This window comes from Schistocerca gregaria, chromosome 2, assembly GCF_023897955.1.
Source record: "Schistocerca gregaria isolate iqSchGreg1 chromosome 2, iqSchGreg1.2, whole genome shotgun sequence".
In the NCBI taxonomy this organism is placed as follows: domain Eukaryota; kingdom Metazoa; phylum Arthropoda; class Insecta; order Orthoptera; family Acrididae; genus Schistocerca; species Schistocerca gregaria.
The window spans coordinates 825271188-825285497 of record NC_064921.1 but is presented as its reverse complement, the minus strand read 5'-3'; the positions used below and the strand labels follow the sequence as shown (position 1 = coordinate 825285497).

The 14310-nt window shown below is 40.7% G+C and overlaps 1 protein-coding gene across 1 annotated transcript in view; it reads right to left on the bottom strand.

The window, feature by feature from the left end:
- Positions 1-14310, bottom strand: part of LOC126335170 (ubiquitin carboxyl-terminal hydrolase 7) — a 211638-nt gene that overhangs the window by 169658 nt on the left and 27670 nt on the right. The window contains exon 6 of the mRNA XM_049998152.1: positions 12672-12815. Within this exon, the coding sequence (XP_049854109.1) occupies positions 12672-12815 (144 nt within the window). The remainder of the gene's footprint in view (positions 1-12671; positions 12816-14310) is intronic.

Sequence of the window (14310 nt, the reverse complement as noted above, 5' to 3'; positions counted from 1 at the left end):
AAAAGTTCAAGGCAACTGTAAAATGCGTTTTAGAAGGTACATGCCGAGTAAAACTGTGAGGGACAGGAAAAACCCACCGTGGTTCAACAACAAAGTTAGGAAACTACTGCGGAAGCAAAGAGAGCTTCACTCCAAGTTTAAACGCAGCCAAAACCTCTCAAACAAACAGAACCTAAACGATGTCAAAGTTAGCGTAAGGAGGGCTATGCGTGAAGCATTCACTGAATTCGAAAGTAAAATTCTATGTACCGACTTGACAGAAAATCCTAGGAAGTTCTGGTCTTACGTTAAATCAGTAAGTGGATCGAAACAGCATATCCAGACACTCTGGGATGATAATGGCACTGAAACAGAGGATGACACACGTAAAGCTGAAATACTAAACACCTTTTTCCAAAGCTGTTTCACAGAGGAAGACTGCACTGCAGTTCCTTCTCTAAATGCTCGCACAAATGAAAAAATGGCCGACATCGAAATAAGTGTCCAAGGAATAGAAAAGCAACTGAAATCACTCAAGAGAGGAAAGTCCACTGGACCTGACAGAATACCAATTCGATTCTACACAGAGTATGCGAAAGAACTTCGAACAGCCGTGTACCGCAAGTCTCTAGAGGAACAGAAGGTTCCAAATGATTGGACAAGAGCACAGGTAGTCCCAGTCTTCAAAAAGGGTCTTCGAGCAGATGCGCAAAACTGCAGACCTATATCTCTGACATTGATCTGTTGTAGAATTTTAGAACATGTTTTTTGCTCGAGTATCATGTCGTTTTTGGAAACCCAGAATCTACTCTGTAGGAATCAACATGGATTCCGGAAACAACGATCGTGTGAGACCCAACTCGCTTTATTTGTTCACGAGACCCAGAAATTATTAGATACTGGCTCCCAGGTAGATGCTATTTTCCTAGACTTCCGGAAAGCGTTCGATACAGTTCCGCACTGTCACCTGATAAAGTAAGAGCCTACGGAATATCAGATATGATATGACTGAATGATAAGGAATTTGTGGTGCATTGTAAGTGCTACCCACAACTGCTTCTCAGAAAAGGAAGCTAGCTATCCACAGTGATGGTACACAGTTCTTACAATGCTTCCCCTGCATTACTCCTTTCTACTGCAGCACTTGACCTCCACATTGCAACCCCATTCAAAACCAAACAAGCTCAGACGTGTGCACTATTATTTGTAAATCATTGTTGCACTCCTTACATCTGAACTGGCAGAAATTAGACAACTTCAGGCCATTAATGCTTTGCATTACAACAACAATAACTGTTTACAGCACTATAGTAGCCCTTACTGTACTGTGCTGTGCTGTCATTTAATTCATTTATCTGCTTCAAAGTGAGTAATGAGGCAATTTCTGGACTACTGCAGGTACTATCTACAACTAGAAGAAGACATTTTCTTGAGATATTTAGAATTTGTTATGCCTACGTCTTACATTTATGATCAGTAGTGTACAAGACAAAGCACAACATATATGTGTAGAGGGTGGACTGTGTGAGGAACCTGTAACCTCCACTGCATTAATGCTACTAACTGAGAAAAAGTAATTATTGACAACTTGCATAACCAATATTAAAGTTTTACAAGATTGTGGTAATAGTAATGATCTTTTGGAAATAATTTAGTCTCATGGCTGAAACGGAATCAAATCATTTAGTTTTACCCCTTCAGAAATTACCCCTCAGAGTATAATTACCCCCAGATTAGGAACCACTGACCTAGTCCCTGCATGCTCCGCCACACTGTGCTGACATCTCTTTCCCCACTTGTACCCTGCTTCCTTCCCAGTCCTATTTGGGATTGTTGCTTTCGTTCAATGCACCAGATGCATTCTGGCCTGAGTGGCTAGAGAGAGAGAGAGAGAGAGAGAGAGAGAGAGAGAGAGAGAGAGAGAGAGAGAGGGGGGGGGGGGTTACTATCAGCTTTTCAGTAAACTGACATCTAGGAATGCAAGACTGCTCCACACTCTCCATCTTGAGATGTAGTTAGGGAGCATATCAGTCAATATACTGTGGAAGCTACACAGTTGAGTAACTGTGTATCTTGCAGCCGTATAACAAATGGTTCAACAATACAGCAGAAGTATCAAGATAGTCGTAGGATAGCACAACATATTGTCCTTAGTTCAAAATGCTCCAAAAAGCACCACTGCTACTGGCAGCAAAGGTTCTCCCATAGCAACATAAGTTTATTTGCAAAATTAATTTCTTTTACAATGTTATAGGGTTTGGTTGGGATGAGCGGCTGTGTCAGGTGGAATGTGTGAGGGGAGAAAGGAGGCAGGGAATGGGAGGTAGTGTTGGGGATAGGCGGCTGACTGCTGCATTGTGATGTTAACTCCCATCTACGTAGTTCAGAGAAGCCTGTGTGTGGGGTAAGGCTCCAGACATCAATGACTCAAGTAGCCATTGAGCATTTAGTGCTTAGAGTATGTGCTGTCATTGGGTGACTGGGTCTGTTCTTGGCCAAACTTTGGTGGTGCCCATTCATTTGGGTTAACAGCTGGTTGGTAGTGATGCACACACAAAATGCAGAAATTTCAATACAGCAGGTACATGACATGCCATGAATTCTTTCCCAGTGACCCCATTTCTGATGGGCTAGGATAAGCCTACAACAGGACTGCTGGGTGGGTGTATCTGTGAGGTCTTGCACCTGGGTCTAACACAGATATATGACCCATAGGGCAGGGGGTTGGAAGTGGGTGTGGCAAAACATGGAAGAGGGTACTGCATAGATTGAGTGGGCAATGGGATACTACGTTACTTGGGATGGAATGATTGTGAGTACACTGTTCCTCATTTTCATGGATTGATGATAAATAAACAAAGCCCTGGGAAAAGATACAGTTCAGCTGTTCCAGTGGGCTCCTCGGCAGCTGGTTCTTGGGGAAGGTGTGAGAATTAGGGATGTGTGAGGATATGGTGTGGACCCAGTTTGTGAGATTGTGCATGTCTGAAGATCTTAATAAGGCCGTCAGTATACTGGGCAAGGGAATTCTCATCACTGCTGATGCACCATCCACAGGTGACCAGATTATTTGGGACTGATTTTTTTTTTGTGTGTGAGAAGAATGACAGCTGTTAAATGGATGTAGTGTTGATGGTTAGTGGGACTTCATATGGACAAATTGGATGAAGTCATCAGAGACATGGAGGTCAAAGGTAGCACATTGGGCTGAGGAAGATCAAGCAGATGAATGTTGAAATGACATCAAGGAATCTGAACCAGACAAGGGTTTTGGGAAGTTAGGATGGTATCCACATATGGCACAAACAGGTTAGCATAGGAGTGGGCATGTGGGCATCCACGAGCATGTTGTGGATTTGTTTGTATATTTTCGACTAAAGGGGAAACAGGACACAGTAACATGTGAGGATGAATAAGAATGAGGTGTTTGTTTTGGAATTAGAAGGATGTTGGGAGAGGTAGCATTTGACAGCAGCAAGGCCATGGGTATGACAGACCTTTGGTACATGGAGGTGGCATCAGCAGTGACAATAGTAGTAGTAGTAGTAGTAGTAGTAGTAGTAGAGGGGTTTTGGGTGCACGACAGCAAGGTCTTCAGCGCCCGTTCAGTAACATAGTGAGACGGGTGTCAAGAAAAATTCCAGAACAGGAATATAAAACGAAACAGAAAACATGGATAACAATCGTTGAAAAACATGTGCTCACCCACACCAAAGCGTTGGATGAAGCAGAGCGTCAGCAGTAAAACATGGACAACACAGGAAGAAAATGTTAGAGGGAGCTAAAACAATGCAGCAGATGGAAGTGGCTGGCTGACCGCAAGGAAAAGCAGTGACAAGTAGGGATCCAGACTGTTATGGAGTTGGGGTGGTTAAGGACCACATGAGGAGTTTGCATCTTTAATATGGGAGACAAACATGGATAATTCAATGAGATCAAATAGCAGAGGTAGTCTTATTGCTAGTGACCTCTTTCTATAACTACTAAAACATTTGTAAATAATTATTTCACATCAAAGGTCACCAAATCAGTCATAGATACTTTCACTGTGCATTATACGTTAATAAAATATCTGGAATTGTTCATAAATGTGTGTTTTCCTACAGGAAGTAGAATTAGTGGCCAGTATTACTTTGAGGAGTATAAATCCCAGACAAAAGTAAAAAACGTTTTAAAGTTTTTATACATGTATATGTTATCTATCAACAGAACTTGGAATTTCCTTTAGGTACACACCATCACTCTGACTCCTTGTAATTTTAGACCTGGTCTTAGCACACATCTGTCCAACTTGGAAAGCATTAACCCAACAGCTCAGTGAGTTTTTCTCACCTTTAGTACAATTGTAGTACATACTTAAGATGCAGCCAATGCGACTCCAGTATTATGTGACTGTGAGGCTCATGGCTCATAACCCTCTAATAGACCTAGATGCAAGACCTGTCCCATACATTCTACCACCACCACCACCACCACCACCACCACCACATCCACCTCACATCACCTATCCTTCCAAAGGCAAGGCTACTTGTGAAACCAGTCATGTGGTCTACAAGCTAAGCTGCAAGCAATGTGCTGCATTCTATGTAAGCATGGCAACCAACAAGCCGTCTGTCCGCAAGAACGGCCATCGACAACCTGTGACCAAGAAAAAAGTGGGCCACCCTGTTGCTGAACACGCTGTCAAACATTATATTCTTCATTTCAACAATTGTTTCCACAGCATGTGCTATAAGGATCCTTCGCACCAACACCAGCTTTTCTGAATTGCGCAGGTGGGAACTTGCCCTGCAATACATCCTATGTTCCCGTAACCTTCCTGGCCTCAACCTTCGTTCGTCACTGTCCTCACCCATACAGTCCCTTTCTGCTCCCATTCTAGCACTACACATCCGTCATTCCACCACCACTCTCAGTCTTTTTATTTCTCTCCTTTTCTGCCACTCCCCCTCCCCAAACCTCTCCCCTGCTCTCCGTCTGACCTGCAGAACTTCACTGTCCACCTCCACCTCCACCTCCACCACCACCACCACCACCACCACCACCACCACCACCACGCTATCCCTCCTCCTCCCCAGTTTCAGTTGCCTAACTGTGCAGAGTGTGTGTGTGTGTGTGTGTGTGTGTGTGTGTGTGTGTGTGTGTGTGTGTGTTGACGGCGAAGCCCTTAATGGCTGAAAGCTTTAATTGTGAGAGTCTTTTGTTGTGCCTATCTGCGACTCGGCATCTTCTCCGCTATATGGTGAGTAACAACTTTCCTTCTCACAATATTTATAAAATATATTATACGAGACATCAGTTACATTGTCAAAGCAATATAAACCTAATGACAAGAACATGAACAATAACTGCCTAAAGTGAAGAGACCGTAATCCACGCATAAATTTGTTTTCGAACGCTGCATTGATAATTAGCCAATTACAAGGAGAATATACTATTTTTACCCAAGCATAAGATGACCCTGTATATAAGAAACCTCCCTTTATTTAAGAGGCTTGTTGGGAAAAATATACTTTTTAACATATTACGATTAATCAAAATTATAAACTTTTATTGACTAATTATCTGCCTAAAAAGTTAACATTACACATACTTTAAACTTCAGCAATTTATTGAGTGTTTATGTTTTGATAACGGAAGGAGAAATAAAATATCCAAAATGATTTTTTTAAATTAACCTTTTTTATTTAGCCTGTCACCTGTGGTACCACTGTTTTTTAATCACTGACATCATCCTAACAGCACAACTGTGAAACTTATATCTTCGTTGTTACAAATATCTGGCTGTTTTTCCCAATAAGTTGCAATTTCTTTCTTTTTTTCCTGGACACACAGCCGACTTTGCTTCTATACTGACACGAAAATGTTTCTGTTTTTGCGTATCATCTTAACGCCACTCTCTCACTGGCTGTGTAGAACCAGCCGCTGACACATGCCCTGCCACTCCCATCATACCTTACGGCGAGCATCGACAACACTGGTGTAGGAAACACATTTGTACGCCATTGGCCCCAATCTAAACTTTTATCATTTCGTGCAGAAATGTACACTAATGCTGAATACCTGTCTAATTTTAAAGTCAGTTCTACACCGAGTACAATGGATTTAGGCAAACTGCAGTTTAAATGTGGTAGATGTTCATAAAAAGCCAAAACATGCAGTAGAGATTCCCAAAGTCGGCAGCAAGACGAAATCTGCTGCCTGCTCACCAGTCCCCTCCTCACACTTAGTCACTCGGACAAGCTGGAGACATTGTTCCCCCTCCAGGCCTCCCCTAGTGCTGTGCTTGAGCAGCAGTGGAACACAAACAGTAACATCTATGGTGCATGTCACATGCAACAACAGCAACTAACATGTAAGTGAAAGATTTCAATCATGATTCAGTCCAGTTCTTAAAATTTTGCTCGTCCCGCAATCTAGTGACGCCTGTTGGTACATTTACCGTCTATCCTTTGTACCCCGCAATGTTACACATATAGCAACCAAGATCAGCAGTTCTGTACAGTGTAACGCAGAAGTGTTTCACATGTGTGTCATTCCACGAGTGTTCAATTTCACACCATCAATTAGTTCCGCACTAGCTGCCAGGAGTGCTGTGTTTTGTCTATTCACTTCATGCTCTTTACAGTTAGTATATAGCAATTTATAAGTTCATGTTGACTCTACATTGAGTTCTGACATTGTTTATCGCCCTTAGTAACCAGTCAACAAGAGTCTTATTCATTTTCTCACAAGCCTTGTCTTGGCCTACACTGTGAACGAATAGTCATTGTCATGCCCACAATGGGGATATCGTATGCACATTATTGTAAACTAAGCAGGCTAACCAGTCAGACGGGCCAGTACTCAACCCTTGGGTCGAACACTCATGTATGAGACTGTTTTACTCACAACATAAGCAACATTATGGCTGTGTATTTGTTATTAATTATATTTTAGCTATAACTTGTCATTGACAATCCCTGCTAATAAGCACTGGAATGTAGTATTAAAAGTTGTCTATTGTACTTGTGATAATGGACACACTCCTTCTGTGGCTAATTTATTAGCCATATAGATAAGTGGCTTTTATGTTTTACAACACCACAGTGCACTTACTGTTACCTGTTATTCCGTGAGATTGTGGTAACTCATGTAAATGAAGATATTACATAGATTCCACACTCTTCATGTAAAATACTATTAACATTTACGTTGTTTGTTTACTTAGCCACAACTATACAATTAATGCTACATGGATGGCAACGAATGCATCAATAATAAGATTAATCATTTCTAATTCCTGAAGCTGAATCCATGACATTCGAGGTGTTTACTATACTGACGTACATAATAACCTTCAGTTACAGGTTTCTCTCTTAATTTTCTACACTGATAATTCAAACGAATTTTGAGTATACAATTATTTCATCATTATTATAAAACTCAGTGGATGTTCCTACTGTAGGAATATTCTGATACAACTTTGTAACTATGGTAACATCCACTCTTTATTTCCATTTCCTCTTTTTCTAGTTTGATGCACATGTGCAGTTTAAAAGATGGCTATGCACTGATTACGTATGTCGTCCTTGGAAATGGGAAATGTCCAACTATCAGTATTCCAAAACACATTTGTACATACATTATGGTCTTCTCACTACATATAGGTACAGTTCTCATTCTTGACATTAGGTTTTTATTGCTGTGACAATGTAACTAATTTTATGTACCATGTATCTTAGAAATGTAATGTTTAATTACCATTATTCTGGGTGCCAGTGAACTATGGATCATTGGTACTCCTCTGGAAGCAGCTAACACTAGACCATTTGCAGTGTGGCAGCCAATTCTGGTCTGTTCATAGGTGCAGGATCCATGGCCCAGAGCCTGTGTTCCATGAAATCCCAGATATGCTTGATGAGGTACAAATCTGGACTCTGGGTTAGCCATTTCAGTCTTTGGACCTCCCCTGCGTGTTCCTGGAACCATTCCCAGGCAATGTGGGAGTGATGTGATGACACATCATCATCTTGAAACAATTCAGAGCCGTCAGAATATCTGAAGGCAAAAAATGTGTGGAAATTATTCCCGAGCAGCTCAACATACTGCATACCATTCAAAGTCCATTGCAGAACAACCAGAGGACCATGAAAATGCACCCCAGACCATAACAGACATCATCGCCTTGGACTACACCAACTTGGCAGGTGGAATCAATAGATTCATGTGGTCATGCCACATACAATGCCTTCCATCAACATGGTGGAGTTGGAATCATGATTCGTCCAACCATATCACATTATGCCATTGTTCCAGTGTCCATCTCCGGTGACTGGCGACAAGTGCAATGCGACATACCTAATGACATTGGGTAAACAGTGGTACCCCCATGCGGGGACCAGGTCTCTAACACCATGGAACCCATGTTCCTACAGAGAGTCTACTGGAAGAAGTGTACAGCACGTCCTGTGTTGGAATTGAGCCATGATTCGTTGCACTGTTGCCCTTCTATCACTACTGACAATCCGTCCCAGATGTCACCGATCACACTCATCAAGGGTGGTTGAACAGTCAGTAGTTCATCTGTTGTGGACTGACACCCTCATTCAACCATTCACAATACACTATGGACAGAGTTTACTATGAAGTCAAATTCCTGCACCACTGCCGAAATCTAAATTCCCATCCATCAAGCACTGACCACCATCCACCATACCGCGTTCAAACGGCGTCACCTGACGACGACGGTGCATGTTTCGTAATCATTTGCGCAACCGTTGCTCAGAAGGTCTCCTACACAACTGCAGTTGCCTTGGGGGAGTGTGGTGCGCAAACACCACATATGCCACATGCCACATGCCACCTGTGCCCCACTATCCCATGACATTTGCTAAGTCAATGTAATCTGCACATTAGTGTAACGAGAGTATAAGTTGAGATTTCAGAAGATATAAGGTGATTTTTCAGTGAATCATTGGTAAGCTTGTCATCAAGCTCTACAATACAAGGCTCTTGCATGTATTTTACAACCTCTGTTCATACGTGATACACAATAAGAAAATACTGGTATTTGGTTCCACATGTGGGCTGATTAATTTGCATGTCATGTCCAATTTGACAGTGCATAGTGACTACGTATGTAAGTACTATATTCCAGTCATCGTAAGAATAAACCTGATGTGAACAAACACGAACGCGATGATTGGTCAGAAACCGTAGCACGCATACAATGGTGGTGTTGCGCTCTCGGAAGTAGGTTCTACTTATGTATTAGATATATTATTACCAAGTTACCTTAAATGAAACTTTAAGATATTCAAATGTATTAGCAGCCATCAATGTTTTTCTTAATAACAGTTTAGTTGTGTAGTTTTTATTTCAAAAAGCGTGTATAATCACAGCCTCTGCACTGTTGTGCTCTGATTGTTGCACTGTTAATACACAGTATGAAAATGGCTGAGGCTCATTCCTGTTCCGTAGTGAAACACACATATGGAACACGGTTAAAAAATGCCCGAGAAATAGGTTGTTCTTAATGTTGGCTATAAATTTACAGAGATAATCAGCTCTGAAGTTTTCCAAGCAATTTTATTACATACAGTTGAGGCACAGGTGCAAATTCGTGTATAGCAGAATCGGTAGTGTAATAGTTTCGTATCCCAATGCACTGAATAATTCACTGGTTAAAGTCTCGTCCAAGTCAACTTTTTTTTTTTTTCTCGTTCAATCTGAATTACCTTCATTTCGTAATAGTAACATTCATCATCATTTTTATGAATAATGCACGTACTCTTGTTTTTAATTACATACTGCACATGTAATTCCTGTTTTCATTTCAAATATAAGTACTCAATTATCGATATTTTATGAAAGACTGCAAATAAAGGTTGCTTAAACTAAGAAAACAATTTAATTTTTAAGGCAAAAATGAAAAACTGAATACTCTTTTGGACTATGTCCATTGTTTTATACCACAGATGTAAGTATATGTCGTAAAAACCTGAAAAACATTCATTTTCACAGCACTGAGCACACCATACAAATGCTACATTTGGCACTATACCACTACAATATGAACCCAACAGAACTGATCTGGAGCCAAGTTGAGGGATTTGGCCCGAGAAATAACAAGACTGTTAAGCTGCCACAGTACTAGAACTAACACACACAGCTGTTTCACACGTCAGGGCCAAATGTTGGCGGGATATAGAAAGGCACATCATCAAAAGAAGAGCAGAAAATGTGGCGCCTGGGTGGCTTCATGGATTCTGTTGTTGATCAACTCCTTATCAATGTAGCAGATGACAGTTACAATACTGAAATGTATTTCTCGAATTTGGATAAGGAAGGAGCTACGAGATTACTAGACGACTGACTATAATACCTTCAGTGGCTTCAGTATTCAACAGCACGGTGAAATCCCTGCAGTATGCTTTTTCATCACACAAGGCTTGCTAAGAAAAATTACCATGTGTTTAAGTTGGGAATTTTCATCACTCTTATTTGTAATTTGAAAACTATGTCAGGAGAGAATGAGAGCATTTGATGTTTGAGGCTTTCCGTATGGTCACCTAAGAAGCGCACGGTAGAGCTGGAGTTTTGCCGAATATTATTTCATTCTCTTTAAAAATTAAAAGACATTCGAAGATATAGTATTTCATTGCCCATCTCTCTACAATTCTGAACTGCAACTGTCCACATCATTGCAGGCTAGATGGACCCCTGTTTGGCCAGTGCTGTCCAAGTTTAATGTGCCAATAAAGCTGTTGTCCCATACATTATTGCTCAGTCTATGTGCATATAACACAGCATAAAATGTATCCCTATGATCATACTTTACTGTACTAGTCACAACTTGGCTTCTGCTCCGCATGAAATGAAATCCAATGAGATTCAAGCTAACACGGAAGAATACATGGTGTAATGTTAACATCATGTTTATTCTTATGATGAACAGAGTATAGATATTATTTTATGTCACAGCAATAACTGCCATTCATTATATTTTAAAGATTTTAGATTGCTCTTCGAGTTATTGCCTTATTCTTCCACAGTTGGTATGTCTTGTAGAGGCTTGAAAATTATTACACAGCCGAAACTGACCACCAGCGCAGCAAATAAATAAATTTTACAGCCTACAATGGACAACATTTCTTTTACAATATCAATAGGTAGGTTGGTTTGAACAGCACATGGTTTACTATGCACAGCCCTAATGGAGGTGGCTTGATGTTGCCTTCCCTTAATGCTTGAACTGACTTACATAGTCAGGTATAGGAAACTTCCAGTTCCACAGACTCTGAACCACGAGGCAACTCGACATTTTTCACAGCCACTAACATTGCTGGAAGTGAAAGAACTGATGAGATACAGGTAAAAAATCCTAGCACTGACTGGGTATTGAAAAAGAAGTCTTTGGATTTGTGGACTGGCACATTACCATTATAATTATTAATAGTGTTATTATTATTGTTTCCATGAAAAGAAATGTTAGCAGTTTTAGTCTAACAAGATTCAAATACAAGATATGCAGACGTCTAGTCTCCTTCCTTAGACAGCTGCGCTACCACCACTGCTTGATGGCTGCCAATCTCAAATGGTATTCAACGGACTTTTAAAACTTTGAACAGTAATTTCTCAAAAATGTTTGAGAAGTGCATCATACTAGAGCAGCATTTGTTACACCTGATTATGTAGCATAATCATGTGAAGGTTGAGCAAAATTTGTGACATGTTAGGTGAATACTTTCCTCATAATTGTATCTTCATAAAACTGTATTTATCCTGTATAATACAAGAGTAAAGTCTACGAAGCTTTTGGTGGTAGAACTGCCTATAATAGACTCTGTTAAAAAGAATATTTTTCAATCTTCTTATGTTCTCACTTGACATATCATCTATCCACTAACAGTTATTCTATCTACTTGCTATTGGAAAGTTTTACTTTAGGTAGAACTCTTCATACATCTTGCTCCACTTTGCCCAGATGAACTTTCAGAAGAGTCAACAAAAATATTTCTACAGCCTTGACAACTTATTCTGCTGGAATTCTAATTTAGATCATGAAGTTGTGGAGAGATAGCATATTCCACAGATATCCCTTGACAAATGGTTCACCATTATTAGTTCTCTGTCACGAATAGCATCATTCCTGTTGATTTCTGAGATTAGAGCCCACACAGAGGCATACCGACAATCCTTTCCACGAACAATACGAGACTGGTATAGAAGGGAAAACCGATAGAGGTACTCAAGGTACCCTCCACCACACACCGTCAGGTGGCTTGCGGAGTATGGGTGCAGATGTAGATTTTAGTAGCCAGTTTCTTGTAGTTCTTTTTCACTTCAGTGCACCTAACAGTTGGTATATTTGTAGTAAGATTTAATCATTATTCTGTCCACTCTGCCACCACACACACACACACACACACACACACACACACACACAGACAGAGAGAGAGAGAGAGAAGGGTAGACTACTTACCAGTCAAAGCTGCACCACAGACAATATAGTAATGTCAACTGAAATATCAGTTCTGAATAACACAGCATTTGTCTCCATCTGCAGAGCATTCTACACACAAATCTTTAAAGGAAACAACCTAAAGCCAACATTTATCTGTGTATGCCAAATATAACAGACACTGCTTCCAATGACAAAGTAAGAGTAGCATCAATAATTATGTTTAAGAGTTCAATGCTCCACCTACCTTCCTTAGTTGGTTTGTAAAATACAGTGTCTGCAGAAGAGAGTTCATGTAGCATGTGGCACCCTGATTTTTAAGACCTACATATCCTGTATGTTTCTTCGAATCCCAACTCACGCCATGTGGTGCATCAGCCTGGACCTTAACCTAAAACATAATGGAACAGATAATAAATATATTATCTCAAAGAAATCTATACTAACATCTATATTAGTTATGCAATTATCAGTTTACCTCACACTTTATTGAAGATACACACATTCAGAACATATTTTGCTATTCACACAAGCAAAAAGAAATGAGGTTAATCTGCACAGCTTAGCAGTTGGATCACTGTCATACTGCTGATTTGTAGTACGAGTCAAGGTAAACACTATGTATTAACATTACTTAGGAGCCAGTGACAACAGTATGCAAAAAAGATGCTCTTCTGCACATTTTTAGCCTACAAAACATACTGTTGTGAGGGTTATTCTGAAAGTTTTAAGAAAGTAATAACTTCACACCTGTTCAAAGCACCGAAAGGATATTTGAATCTAACCAATGATAGCGAATGCTGTTGATTGACATCATTCAGAGTACCACCGACCTGTAACCTCACTAAGAGTTCTACAAGAATGTTCCCAAGACAGTTTTAAGGAATGCTTCACAGCCAAATAAAAAATGATTCCCACAAATAATTTCTTTCCTTTAGGGAGGGGAATAAACCAAATATGGCATTTCAGGAAGGTGCAAAAATGTTTGGATTTTGTTTTTCAAGCCATAGAAACTCCAGGCAAGAATATCAACAATGTAGGAAAAGATAGATGGCAGCTCACTGTAAAGAAGACACATCAAAGTTGCAGACAGACATGATTAAAAGACACTCGCATATACACACATCAAAAAAAAAGTTTTGCATCACCTCGGTACCGAGAGTTCCGGGAACCTGTACAGGAAATTGGAAGGGAGACCAACATAAACATCATTTCCACCCTTTTTATTGCTCATGAAAACCACACATGCCATGTTGTACCACCATACAGCGAGACCTTCAGAGGTGGTGGTCCAGACTGCTGCACATACCAGTACCTCTAATACCCAGTAGCACATCCTCTTGCATTGACGCAGGCCTGTATTCGTCATAGCATACTATTCACAAGTTCATCAAGGAACTGTTGGTCCAGATTGTCCCACTCCTCAACGGCAATTCAGCGTAGATGCCTCAAAGTGGTTGGTGGATCACGTCATCCATAAACAGCCCTTTTCAATCTATCCCAGGCATGTTCAATATGGTTCATGTCTGGAGAACATGCTGACCACTAGTCGAGCGATGTCATTATCCTGAAGAAATGAAATTTCCTGGCAGATTAAAACTGTGTGCCCGACCAAGACTCGAACTCGGGACCTTTGCCTTTCGCGTGCTCTACCAACTGAGCTACCAAAGGACGACTCACACCCGATCCTCACAGCTTTACTTCTGCCAGTAACTCTTCTCCTACCTTCCAAACTTTACGGAAGCTCTCCTGCGAACCTGTAGAACTAGCACAAAAAGGATACTGACTGGCAAAAGTAAAGTTGTGAGGACCAGGCGTGAATAGTGCTTCGGTAGCTCAGTTGGTTGAGCACTTGCCCGCGAAAGGCAAAGGTCCCAAGTTCGAGT